This window comes from Mus pahari, chromosome 11, assembly GCF_900095145.1.
Source record: "Mus pahari chromosome 11, PAHARI_EIJ_v1.1, whole genome shotgun sequence".
Classification (NCBI taxonomy): domain Eukaryota; kingdom Metazoa; phylum Chordata; class Mammalia; order Rodentia; family Muridae; genus Mus; species Mus pahari.
Genome location: NC_034600.1, coordinates 75,565,945 through 75,579,417, shown reverse-complemented (window position 1 = coordinate 75,579,417; position 13,473 = coordinate 75,565,945). Strand labels below are relative to the sequence as shown.

General features: G+C 48.6%; 1 protein-coding gene across 2 annotated transcripts in view; it reads left to right on the top strand.

Moving 5' to 3' along the window:
* The window catches only part of Ankrd33b (ankyrin repeat domain 33B), a 71,755-nt gene extending 62,102 nt beyond the window's left edge, over positions 1-9,653 (top strand). The window contains exons 3-4 of one of the 2 annotated variants that reach the window (XM_021208795.2): positions 1,653-1,793; positions 7,428-9,653. In XM_021208795.2, the coding sequence (XP_021064454.1) occupies positions 1,653-1,793; positions 7,428-8,263 (977 nt within the window). In that variant the 3' untranslated portion in view covers positions 8,264-9,653. Of the gene's footprint in view, positions 1-1,652; positions 1,794-7,427 lie in introns of those variants that run through there. The other variant, XM_029543947.1, reaches the window with a different exon arrangement.
* The last annotated feature ends 3,820 nt before the right edge of the window (positions 9,654-13,473 follow it).

Below are 13,473 nucleotides of genomic sequence, written 5' to 3'. Positions count from 1 at the left end.
TCAGAATCAGAACTCCAGTTTATGGGGCTTGTTTATTGCTAATCTATAAGTTGGTGACAGGCCAATCCCGAGGATTGCGTTTGGAGGGTGTGGGCAGAAGCCTGGACTATGTAATGTCCTTCAGAAGGGATCACGAGGGTTCCAACCTGGATATCTGTGTCACTTGGGTGGGGTTTGGTTGACGGAAGCCACTCAGCATACTAGGTGGATTTAATACTGTGCTCACACAGTGGAAGGACTGTGGAGGGGACCAAAGACATGTGCATGTCCACCCCCCCCCCCCCCNGCTTCTACGTCCATCCCCAAGCCCACTTTACTGGAAGCTCAGCAGGGAAACAGATTCTCAGAGCCGCCACCAGCTTTGTCCTTCTTGTTCTGCAGGCAAGCAGGAGAACCCCAAGGTGCCCCCTGGTTCTAGGTTCCATGTTGTAACACACATTCAACCTCTGCCCTGGGATCAGGCTTGGATCGGGGCTCAAACACAGGGGCCTGGCTTCCCCACATGAAAAGGGACTGTGTCAAGTACAGAGCTGGGGGTGGAGGTGGGGGTGGGGATGCCCCTGAGGCCCTGTATCTGTGCTTCTGATAGTGCAGTTGAAAAGAGCGCGGGTAGAGTGGGACCCCATTCCCGCCCCATTTCAGGGACCATGAGGTTATGTCTAGATATTTCTTGGTTGTCAAGGGCTGGGGAGGAATGGTGTTTGGTTGCGTTTGTTTTAGGGGTACAGGCCAAAAATCCTGCTAGCCAGATTGTAGTGTGCACGTCAGTCCCAGGATAGTTTTATCCAGCTCCAGTGACCAGACTGCTGGAACCTGATTTTGACGGCCGAGGGTGGGTGGGGAGGATTAAATCACGGGGCTGGGAAAGGTGAGCTCTTGGCCATTTCTGCTGTGCAGCTAGCTGTTTTCCTGCCTTTCTTGTGGTCCTTGCCAAGAGGCCCCCAGTGTGAGTGCCGTGCCTGGCATTTCAAAGCCCTGGGAATGAGTATAAACCAGGTTGTGTTTGGGAAGAACAAGGTGCGAAAAGGAAGACTCGTGTTTTAAAATGCAGGTCTTCACCTGCTTAGGTTTTATGACTGTGTGTGTGTGTGTGTGTGTGTGTGTGTGAGAGAGAGAGAGAGAGAGAGAGAGAGAGAGAGAGGTGGGTGTGTGGAGTGGGGTGAAAAGAAGGGAGGGAGAAATACAACGTATTTTGCGTGTTAACCAGAGGTGCTCCACATGACTGAAGATATAGATGCTCCTGATTTGATGGGTTTCCCCACCGAGGCTCCCTCCATACTTGGATATGTTTCCCAGGCTCCGTTGCAGCCTGGCATCTGTTTGCCCTGGTGACCCCTGCTGGGAGTTGTCTGCACCCTGCTTGTGGGAAAGGGAGGTCACTTCCCATGTGGCAGCACGGCCTGACTCTGCCTCTGCCTTCTGGGAGGGAGACTGGCTGGCCACAGTGAGCTACCCCGTGTGGCTGGGGCAGTGTCTCCCACATTCCACTCTCGCCTACATCCAGGAGAATTGTGTTGGAGATGTAAAGAGCGCACACACAGGTGACAGTCAGCTCGGGCAGACGATGGGCAGTGCCTGTCTCTTTCTCTGCCACGCAGAAGTGACCACCTCTGTGGGCACATGGACTTCATGAATGTCCAATTCTCTTTCAGGGCATGCCACCATCACCAACTACTTGCTGAATTATTTCCCTGGTCTGGACCTAGAAAGAAGGAACATATTCGGCTTCACGGCCCTCATGAAAGCGGCCATGCAGGGCAGAACGGAATGTGTGCGAGCCCTGATGCTGGCAGGTAAGCCTTCTTGCCCTGTGCATTCTTTAGACCTTAGACACGTCAGGAGGAGTCTTTTAAAGAACGAATCTTAAATAGACCCATGCCTCTCACAGAAACAGTGACAGTAAGGAATAGATTGTTGCTGTTGTTGTTGTTATTGTTGAACTGTATGGTTGTCATCATTTGAGTTTTGTTTACATCTATGACTTCCACTTACCAGATGACTGGAGCACCCTCCAGTTGGAACACCCCCAAATGCCTGCAGATATTACCAAATGACCCTATATGTGTGGTTGTCTCTCATTAAGGGCCACAGATTACAACTAATTAAAGTGAGATAGGATTTTAAAGTCAGAAGCGACCTGTCTGTCCGCGGACGCAATCCTCCTTCCCGGCCTGCTCTGCTCCAGACAATACTGGCGTGGTAGCTCTTTTAGGGTGCATTTGAGCTCCCCAAGAAGTCTTGACTGGAGTACTTAACCTCTAGAATATTCTCACGTATACCTCTCTTGTTAGCTTATAATCCTTTTGTGTAGATGTGTGAGTCATGGCTTCCCCAGGTTTGTCCAGCAGCGGTAAGGATGCCTGTTGACATATTTTAAAAGTTGGCACTGTTTTGATGTTAATTTCCATTTAAATATACCAGTATTAAGCAACTGGAGGTAGTCATAGGAACCCATTGCCTGTGCTTTTCTTTTTCTTTTTTCTTTTTTTTTAAAGATTGATTTATTTTATGTATATGAGTGCACTGTAGCTGTACAGGTGCTTGTGAGCTACCATGTGGTTGCTGGGATTTGATCTCAGGACTTTTGGAAGAGCAGTCAGTGCTCTTAACTGCTGAGCCATCTCTCCAGCCTGCCTGTGCTTTTCTTTAAATTGGCCCCTCAGCACAGAGTGTGTTTATGTGTGGTGGGGGACAGTGATCAGTAGCAGACTGAAGAATGATCATCCAATAATTATTATAAAAGCAAAAGGCACACGCAGTACTACATAGTAACAGTAAAACACATGAATCTCATTCCAGTTATTATTTTGTTGTTGTTAGAATTCACTATGCCTCAGTTCCTGGGTGCTTTTAACACCAGATTTTTGTTTCTGACTTGCGATTTTATTACATTCCGTTGGAACCACTTCACCTAGAAATAATGAGTGATTGAATTGGCTGACCATCTAAACCCTTTAGATTTTTCCAGAGTCTATAACACACAGGCACATGTCAGGCCTTATCTGCATTGTCAGATGGAATAAAATAACGTTAGAATTATCGGAACGCCGAGTGTAATGACAAATGCAGCCGATTCTGCAAGCCAACTGGTGGCTGTTTGAATTAGCTTTCCTGATAATGTCAGCCATTCTGATAAGAATCGAAAGGGACATGCAGCACCTTGTCAACCCAGCGGAATATTAATGCACCAAAGTGACAGGTCTATTTCCGTAAGTGGCTCTGAGGAGCCGTGTCAACGATGTGATTTCTCTCTCTCTCTCTCTCTCTCTCTCTCTCTCTCTCTCTCTCTCTCTCTCTCTCCTTCCTTCCTTCCTTCCTTCCTTCCTTCCTTCCTTCCTTCCTTCCTTCCTTCCTTCCATGGAGTTTGCCAGGTTCCAGACTTGCTCAACAGAGCTCTCTTTATTCCTGAAGTGTGATGTAATTGCTGCAGGAATTCTCCTGCAGGAAGAGCAGGAGACTGAAGCCTAGCGTTGTGGTTCTTGGGAACAGAATGGCTTGGGAAGGAGGCATGGAGCAGGCTGCAGACACTATTCCTTGTAGGTTTGCTATCTTCTTAGACAATCTCTCCTGGTACGCTTCTCAAAAACCAGGTGACATGCTGGGCATGGTGGCTCACGCCTTTAATCCCAGCAGGCGGATTTCTGAGTTCGAGGCCAGCCTGGTCTACAAAGTGAGTTCTAGGACAGCCAGGGCTATACAGAGAAACCCTGTCTCGAAAAACCAAAAACCAAAACAAAACAAACCAAAACAAAACCAGGTGACTTGTGTCAACACATAGCTGTGTTCAGTTTATACGGAGGGCAGGAAGTTCTGGTTCCACTTATGAGCCAGAAGGATCCCTACAAGCAGGGAGTCTGCACTGAAAGGACTTGGTGTAGAGTTTCTAGAATGTGACCTTAGCATGAAGCACAGAGGGAGAGAGGTGACAGGGACTGTATTGTGGACCACTGGGCTAGAGTCCAGCATCTGCAAGACGTAGCCACCCCAGGAGTGCCAGATGATGGCGTAGGTGATTCTAAGATGGAGCATGTCATCTCCTAGGTGGTATTTGATACGGCCAAGAGTTTGGCTGTTACAACAAATGGGTTACTACTGGCATCTTTTACGGACCAGGATGTTCTTAAAATTCCCACAGTGCACAGGCTAGCCCCATAACTAAGGATGAACTGGCCAAAGATTCCGGTACTTTCAACATTGAACAACCCTAGGTTAAACCAATCATGATGTATTGTGTAGAGTTGGGTCTAGCATTGCTTTGAGTGCGTAGGCAGCTTCCAGCACACAGTATGGCCACAGTGAGAGCCCACGCCACTTGTCTCCGGCTTTGTTCAGTGGGTGAAATGGTGCTGGCTGGATTGTGGGTGCTGGTGGCCTACCTTAAGCAGCACTTCCAAAGCTCTCGCAGTTACTCCTTGAAAGTAACTTTATTCCTATAAAGTGTGAATCATCTTCCAGGGTGGTAGAGCACTTTCTTGGCATGTACAGGGTCCTGGGTTCAAACCCCAGCACTGCAACTTGTGTTCTGCTAGCTCCATGTCTCAGATTCTCTGTCTGTGGGTTCAGCTAGCTCTGACAGAAAACACACACAGACACACACACAGACACACACACACAAACACACAAACACAAACACAGGTGGACAGACCTTTTTTTGTTGCCTTTACCTAAACACAGTGTAACAATGATAGATAACATTTGTATCGAGTGGAGATGTTTCAGTGTATCCGTAAACAGCAGTGGTTCCTGACATTCCTAATGCTGCGACTCTTTTATACATTTCCTCTGGTTTTGGTGATGTTCCCCCCCCCCATACCATATAAGTATTACAATGCTACTTCATAACTGTAACTTTTGCCACTGTCATGAATCATATGCAGAATATTTGATATTCGTTGGGGTGGTGACTCCCAGGTTGAGGACCACCGATATGTAGGCGGGTGATCTGCATGGATGCTATGCAAACACACCATTTTATGTGGACCCTGGCCCACCTCAGATTTTGATGTCCAGTGCGGATCCTGTGCCCAGTCTGTTGGGGAGGCCAGGGGCAGCTGAACCCGTCTCTCACAGTTCAGTTGCTGTTGGCCTCAGCAGTGGTTTCTTGAGAAAGTGGGTCGCTAACTTGGAGCATGTGACTGGGGTCCAGGGCTGCTGTGACAGGATTGGCCTGTCTTCTTGATTTATAGCATGTGTTTTCTGATCATGTTAAAAGGTTGGAGGCAGACGGCTAAGTTCTGGGCAGCCATTCCTTTCATTTTTCATTAGCATTTGAAAAATGTCTCTTTCATGCAAATGTTCATTACGGTTTTAATTTCGCAGTTTGTTCCCTTTTAACGTGACACGCAATTAATTAAGGTTTAATGTGTCATCTATTTTTTGCAGTGGCATTTTTACTGCCCCCTTTTCATTTTTGCTAGTTTATAAATTGTGCTCTGGCTAATGAGTTCCTCCTGAATTCCAGTTCCAAATAATTGCCACTTTTCTAAGACAACTATTCTTTAGTGTGTCATAGGACTAAGGCCCCGTTAGCAGAGGAACTTAAGGGAGGTAGCCTTCCCAGCCCTGAGGCTGCTGTGGGCCTGCATGGCAGGGATGTGACTGAGCCCTACATTCTAGGCTCAGAATAACTGAACAGCCAGGGTTCATGTGCTGCTGTGTTGCGTCTGTGTGAGATATGAATGCAGATGTGCTGCCGGCTGGGTCCCTAGAGAGCTCCCAGGCTAATTGCCCCAGTTCTCCTGCATGCGTTGCCAGTAGGGAGTAATGGGACCAGAACCCCTGCATGATTTGCAACTATGTTGCGGTGAGATTGGACCAAGATGAACTGAACAGCAATTCTGTATCCATTTCTAAAGGCAGAGGTAGAAATGTACTGCCCGTCTCAGCTGAGTTGGGGTTTAAGTTTGCCGTGTGTTTTGCAGAAGGGGCCATGGTAGAGACATTTTCAGGAAGTAACTGTCTAAGGAAGATAAGGGATGTCTTTAAAGAAACAGCCCTCAGGGCATATAACTAGAGTGATTCATTTATATGCCCTGTCTTAGGCAATGGTGGGGGTTCAGAAGTCTGAAATTCATAGAGGGTGTGTAGGCAGGAGCCTCTGCTTCAGGAAACTCGCCCTTGCTCTTACGGCCTGCACCTGATTGGATGGGGCTCACCACATTTGGAAAGTAACCCTTTTGACTTAGAGTCAGATCTCTTCAGGCTTGTGGTTATTAGCTTTGCGCGTTTGATCAAACTACTGAGTGCTATGGCCTAGCCGAGCGAATACAAAATTATCCAGCATAATGGTGTTGGTTGGGCTGGAAGCATGTGGATCTGAGTAGAGGAGACTGAAGGCGGTGCCTGCTTGGCTTCTAGCAGTGGCTTTGCAGCATCAGGTAGCCTCAGCTGCTGGGACACCATTTCATCAGGAGTCTTTGTTAAATGCATACTCCTCACATTCAGGGTAAGATGCTCCGAGAAAACCTTAGGTAATATGTTACACCTCCATCCTAGAGTGCCCACTGGCTTGTGGAGGCAGCTGTGTGCTCCAAGAGAAGCAGGACATTACCATGTCAATAGGAAGCCTACCATAGCTATGCACAGAGGTGAGGTGTCACCAGGTTTTGCCAGTTACTGACAGGACAGCCCTCATTGCTAGAATGTTCCTCTCTCATTGTTCAGGTGATGGTGGGGCCTGTAAAAATTGCATTCATTTATGTGTATTTGTGTGTGTGGGTGCATGTGAGTATGTGTGTATGCATGTGTATTTGTATATATGTGTATTTGTGTGTATGGGTGCATGCGAGTATGTGTGAATGCGTGTGTATTTGTGTTTATGTGTATTTGTGTGTGTGGGTGCATGTGAGTATGTGTGCATGCATGTGTATTTGTGTATATGTGTATTTGTGTGTGTGGGCGCATGTGAGTATGTATACACGTGTGTGTGTGTGGGGGGGCATGATAGCACAAGTACTGTGGCACACAGGCAAGAGTCATGATGATGTATGGGTTCCTGGTGGCAGGTACTAAGCCATTTCACCAGCTTCGTGGAGAATTCTTTAAAACAAGCAAGCAAATAAACAAATCTGTTCGCTTACTTTGGGCTCTTTGAGACCAAGTGTTGCTATGTGGAGCCTAGGCTGCTTAGAACTCAGTATTTAGCCCAGCTTAGCTTCACACTTGAGATTTTCTCACCTCTCTAAGCACCTGGGGTTGCAGGCATGAGACACCTTGCCTGGCTTTGTTGCAGGTTTTTATCTAGGAAAGATGAACCGCCTAAGAGGCACTTGCAAGGCTGTGGGCGGTGCCTTGTGAGCATAGGAACTGTGACTGGGCCAGGCCAGGTTCCCTGTAAATACCGTCCTGAATTCTGCCACCATTCTCGGCCTGTGAAGGAACATTCTAGCAGCCCACCCCATTGCTGCATGTGTGCTTTTGTTTTTCAGGGGCAGACGTTCAAGCAAGGGATCCCCGTCGTGGGCTGTCACCACAGGAGTGGGCTGCATTCACAGGCCGAGCGGAGGCTGTTCGCGTTATGCAGAGGCTGATGGAGCGACCCTGTCCAGAGCAGTTTGGGGACAAGTACAAGCTGGAATTGCCACTTCCCGCTGATGCGGTTTTGAAGAAGTCAGGTTCCAAAAACTGCTTGCAAAGATTCACCGCGTTCCTGCGGTCCACTCTCACCTCCCGCTCCTCTGGCCAGAGCCTGGAAGATGGAGGTGTCCTTGATCACATGGTCAGGATGACCACGAGCCTCTACAGTCCCGCTGTTGCTGTAGTCTGTCAGACCGTGTGCCCCGAGAACCCTCCCTGTGTGGGGAAACGACGCTTGGCGGTGCAGGAAATCCTAGCAACTAGGGGCAACCTGGATGCCCAAGCGCGGGACAGCAACAAGGTAGAGGGCTCTGAGCCACAATCCCAGATTTTGGAGACTCCCAGAGCTAACTCCCAGTCTCACCAGTTGCCCGCGGCGTCGGAGTCCACTCCTGCCCCTGTCACTCGGAAGGCCAGCCTCCTGCCTTTGCAGTTGCTTCGGAGAAGCAGTGTGCGGCCGGGCGTGGTGGTCCCCAGAGTGCGCATCAGCAAGGCACCTGCGCCCACCTTCCAGCCAGAGCGTGCAGCGTCCAAGGGCAACACCAAGGACAGCATCTACCTGCAGATCCCTAAGTGGCGGTACAAGGAGGTCAAGGAGGAGAAGAGGAAGGCAGAGGAGGCGGAGAAGAAGCGCCAGGCAGAGGCACAGAAAGAAAAGCGGGCGCCACGCTGGAGGAAAAGGACGTGAAGGGGCTATGACTCTCATGGCGCCTGTGCTGGGTGCGGGGAAGCAGCACGCGGGTTCTGCTTGGGAGGCTGCAGGCAGGCGCTGGAGACAGCACCACAGAGAGGGATGCTCCTGTTGCCATGGGTACATGCTGAATCACACAGCCTCCGGGTCATTCACCTTTCCTAGATCCACCAAGGACGGTCCACATTGCTCCCAAGACAGAACTGGGAAAAGTACGGGTGGTTTTGTTTAAAACCAGTTCCCTGAACAGTCTATACACTAAGAGGTCAGTTTACCTAGAAGTCACCCTTAAAGAACCCCAATTAAGAATTTTAAAAGCCCAGTTTATCAAAGGGCATTTTCGCATAATTTTGTATCTAGTTATTTATGAAAAATTGCAGCATTTTACAAGTATGGGCTCTTTATAATTAAGTCAGTTTTAATACTCGTATTTGTTTAAAATGCTGTCTCTAGCAATAAATACTTGTAATGACTGTGTGAATTACACAGAAGGGATTCTCCCCTTGCCATTTGGTTCTGGCCTCTGCCTTCTAGTGTCCTATGGCCACACCTGTACACTGGCTTTTCCTATTAACTTGAGTAATGCCAAATGCCTGTTTTTACTTGAGAAAGGCACCGGCTTCTATCCAAAGTGATCAAGTGAGATATGAAGTCTTACTTCCTTTCATTCTTTAAAACTCTTTTGTTCCTACCACCCCCATACCCCCACTGCCAATCAGTCACTTCATCGAAACTGATTATGGCACATTGCAGAAATAATATGTTGCTAGGGGCGAACTCATTTTAAGCAAGGGCCTTGGATAGCTCCATCTTCCAGGCGGCTTGAGGAAGACGATCCTTTAATTGGAGGCAGTTTTTAATGGATGAGTAGCATAGACAAAGTCATATATGCTTACAAACAGCACACGTGGATCCTTAAAACTGTGGAAGACGCAGAGGGTAGGACAGTCAGAATGCTGCCAACTGTCGAAGGGCAGCATTTTGGAACAGGTGCAACACACTGGATACTAGTTTGGGAAAGGTTCTCCCAGAGTGGGCTACACTCTGATGGTCGCCACCTCCTTCAGATTCAAGTCCAGAGAGTCCCTTGTGTGTTTTTCTACTGAGAGCTCGCCATTGATGACTGGTGCTTGGCTCATGCCCACGCCAGCTTTATAGAACTTCCAGTATGTGGGGACTTTGGCAGGGCAGAGATGGGATTTATCCTGGGTGCCAACACACCAGTGAGAGTTTCCTTTCTATTTCCAAAGCACTGAGAAATTCCAGCTGGGTCTTAGAGTATCTGTTGCACACGCACTTTATTTGAATATTTAATGTAAAGACTTGGAAGCCACAGAGTCAGAATATTACAGGCTGATTTGGAAGCGCTTTGCTGAGGTCTGTCTTACACGGGGGGGGGGGGGAGGGTTGGGGGTGGGAGGAGCAAACTGGCTTAAGCTTATTTCTTCCTAATTGGTACCATTAAGTATTGAATAACTTTATCTCACACCAGCCTCCCCCCAAACACCCTAAAACAGGATCCCAAGCTGCTCACAGGTGGATTTGACACCAGTACCACCATTCAATGTTTTTTTTTTTAAAAAAATAATCACATTTTAGTAAGTTTCTCTTTAACCCTAGAAAAATACCAGGGTGAACGCTGGGGTCTTAAGCTCTCCTCTAAAACTACTGAGATCAATTGTCTGGGTTCACCCTTGGGACCCAGGGTTTTGGTTTAGCTACATCTCCTTGGGGGCTGTGAGGATGGCGACCCCTCTCAGTTATTTTTGTGGGTCATCTTTTCTGTCTTCCTGGCACCACCTAGCTTGTCACAAGCCCCCACTGCTAGCCGAGGCAGTGCCACAGGATTCCAAGCCACCTTCCTCAAGCTGGTTGTCCACAGATGACAACATAAACAGGTTTAATCCATTTCCCTGCTGCAGAGGGGGAGCTGTACCCCAGTACTGTACCAAGCACCGAGGTGACTGTTGCCTTAGTATTGAAACTGAGACTTCTCAGCTGAGGCTGTGGGTGGCCCTCACTTCCTCCCAGGAGGCTCTTCTGGACACCCAGATTCATCTTTGGTAAAAGACTCCATTTCTGGATGTTTCCTGGTTGTCACATGGAGAGCCAGTTTGAGGCAGCTCCTGCAGAGGATGACTTGGTGTCTGGCACCAGTGCGCCACCAATCATACAACCTGTTTCCACTGTGTTAATGTCACATTAGAGATGACATATTACCCCACCATGCCTGGGTCCCTGCTGCAGACCAATTAGAGACGTACGGTTTCGGTCCCTCCAAATCTACCTTTTCATGATCCATTTTCAGAGTTTCCAATTAAGCGTGAGTGATTATCCGTGGTGTTGCAGCAAGGGGCTCACGGGGAGTTTCTTTGTTTCCCGAGTATTTGGAAGTGTGTCTTAAGTGTACCACCCCTGTCTGGCACCAGGATGACGTTGGACCTGGTGTCTGACTACATGAAATCTCCAGAGACAACATGTGTGATGGATAGCCCCTCTCTCTGCTGTCTCCAGCAAGTGTCCCTATGACTTTGTTGTCACATCTGCTCCCTGGTATCGCCTTGTCTTCCACCTTCTTCCTTCCCCAGTTTGATTATCAAACTCCTTGCTCGTCCTTGCACCAGATGCCTGGGGTCTAAGGAGGCAGAGGAACAAAGGCTCTCGAGAAGCCGTTGGTAGTCTCTCTGCATTACCAGGCTGGGACCTCTAACCCGAGGGAGTGGATGGAGGGCGGGGCTGTGGCTTCTGTTCTCCTGGCTTGGAGGAGCAGAGGAGCAGGCTTGGGGCTAGGCTTGCACTGTGTTTATTAACTGTAAATAGTGAATTCCCAGCCGACAGGTGTCTTCTCAGGGATTTACACATAGGTACAGTTAGGGGAAAGTTAAAGTGTATTTTAAATCTTTAAAGTTGAAGTGTGTTTTAAATCTTTTCGATGTTTGAGTCAATTAGGATTAAACTGGACAGAAGAAATATTTCCAAGATAGTGTCAGTGCTGCTGTTTCTAAGTGAGATCTTGGGACTTGTCTCTCTGTGGAGATTTATGGGCACCGTGGCCATGGGAATGGCTGTGCATACTAAAGCCAGAGTTGTATGTCAGTTGCTTCTTCTGCCTGTGACCCTTGGGTGAACAGTTGCCACCAGTAAGTAAGCAGAGACAACTGGTTCCCAGATGGACCATCCATCCCCCCACCCTTCCCCCCCACCCCACCCCCCGAGCTGTCCGCTGCTCCTCTCCCTGGTCTTTTCTCCTTGCTTCCAAGAAGAAGAAAAAGTTCACAGTCATTCTGCAGAAACTCACAAAGCTCATTAGGGAGGACTGGGGAAAGTTCTGCACATTTGGTCCATCATGTCCTTCGTGGGCAGTGTGCTTGCTGCACTAGAGGAAGACAGCAGGTGACAGGAGGGACTTTGTGCCACCTTTTCAGCTCCTGCCAGGCTTCCTGGCCACACCTGATACCTCAAGGGCAGCAAGATGGTCCCCTTCAGCTTTGGATTCCCCTGTCTCTGGAAGCTCATCCTGCACATCAGGAAAGAGGACTCAAGATGCTGGCTAGAGAATGGGTTTATAGACTCAGAGAAAGTGTGCCAAGTGCTCTCTGCCCATTCCTTCCCAGCTGGCGGCTGGGACCAGGTCTCTGGAGTAGAGATAAGGAAGTTATAGGTGAAAGGCTTGTGGGGAGGGGGCTGGCTTCAGTCCCCAAATGATGTAAAGCCTGCTATCCCCAGGAGTCTGGAAGCATCTTCAGTTATCCTGAGTGCTGCTCAAGTGACAGTGTCGCACTGTAAAGTCCCTCCTCTTCCTCCTGTTTGGGAAATTCCAGCTGTTTCCCCAGCTGTCCTCCAGTGTTGGTCACTGCATGGATCATGGTCTGTGCTGCCAGCCCTTGGCCCCTCAAACTGAGCAACCATGTGGAGGGCCACGGCTTCTAAAGAAGGAAGGAACCTGGCCATGATGGACTCTTAAAAACCAACAAAGTCACATAGATAACAAAAGGAGACCTGGGACCATCAGAGCGCGGGTAGAGTTAACCACAAAGAATGGAAAGTCACCTCTAAGTTACTTGCTGCCAGTTCTGCACATTGGTGTAACTGGAACCAGCTGTTCATTTCTTCACCCTTGGATTCCTGTGTTTATTCCTGAACATTTTAGATAAGTGGCTGGAAATTAGTCTGGAGGCATTGCTGTTGTTATTATTATTGCTATTATTAATATTATAGAATGATGCTATCAGGAATGCTACCTGGATTTGGCCGTTTTTTTCAGGTGTTGCTGATGCCAGGTACAACACATACAGTTCTGCCCCAGGCTGAAGCAAGACTGTGATGAAGGGTGACGCCTCTGTCAGACCATTGGCAGCTCTCAGCATTAGGTTATATTAATGGGGACCTTGCATGACATTGAGTTAAATATGCAAACTGAAAGGCCAGAACTGTGCTTGTGAGTGTACTAGCTGCGGTGGCTCACAGGGACCCCTCCTCCCACCCACCTCCCCCCATCCCCCCAAGGGTTGTCTCTGTAATCTGTTCGGATGGTGTGTATTTAGACAGATTGCAGAGTCCAAGAGTCTACCCAGATTCCCCAAACAATGTGAAACCTGATAGGGCTGGAGTTCTCCTAACCTTGGCTGTTCTACTAGAAGGTGATGATGCCCCAGGTGGCCAATAGCGTGACTGCATCAGTGTCAGCTCTGGCTTTGATGTGTAACATTGCAGGAGGGGCCCAGACCTGAGAGAATCAGACCCCTGGAGAGCTCCCCATAGCCTCCAGCCTGCATGGGCATGGGGGTAGATTCTGTGGGAGCTGGCATCGGCTCACCTAGGACAGCATCTTACTCTAAGGGAGAATTGGGATTCCTAGTCTGCCTCAGTATGAGATCTGCTGCTGCTGACCAGGGCTTGCTTTGAAAGCAGTCTCTTGGCTGTAGTGTGATTCCCGTTGCTTTAGAAGAAAATGAATACGGGAGAAAGACGAAGCTGTCCTTCTCATATAGAGCAGTGGACTTTGAGTAATCAGATAATAGTTAGAAAGTTCTAGAAACTGGTCCAAGATGGTCCGACTATGAGTATGCTTTATGGAGGATGAGTGGATACCACATGTTCCTTCCTGCCATCCTGCCATCCCAATCCTAGAGCCTGCTATGGAGTTAGAACCCAGAGCTCCATTCAAGCGACTGATAAGTCTTCTATGATTGGAACCTTCTTGGCTC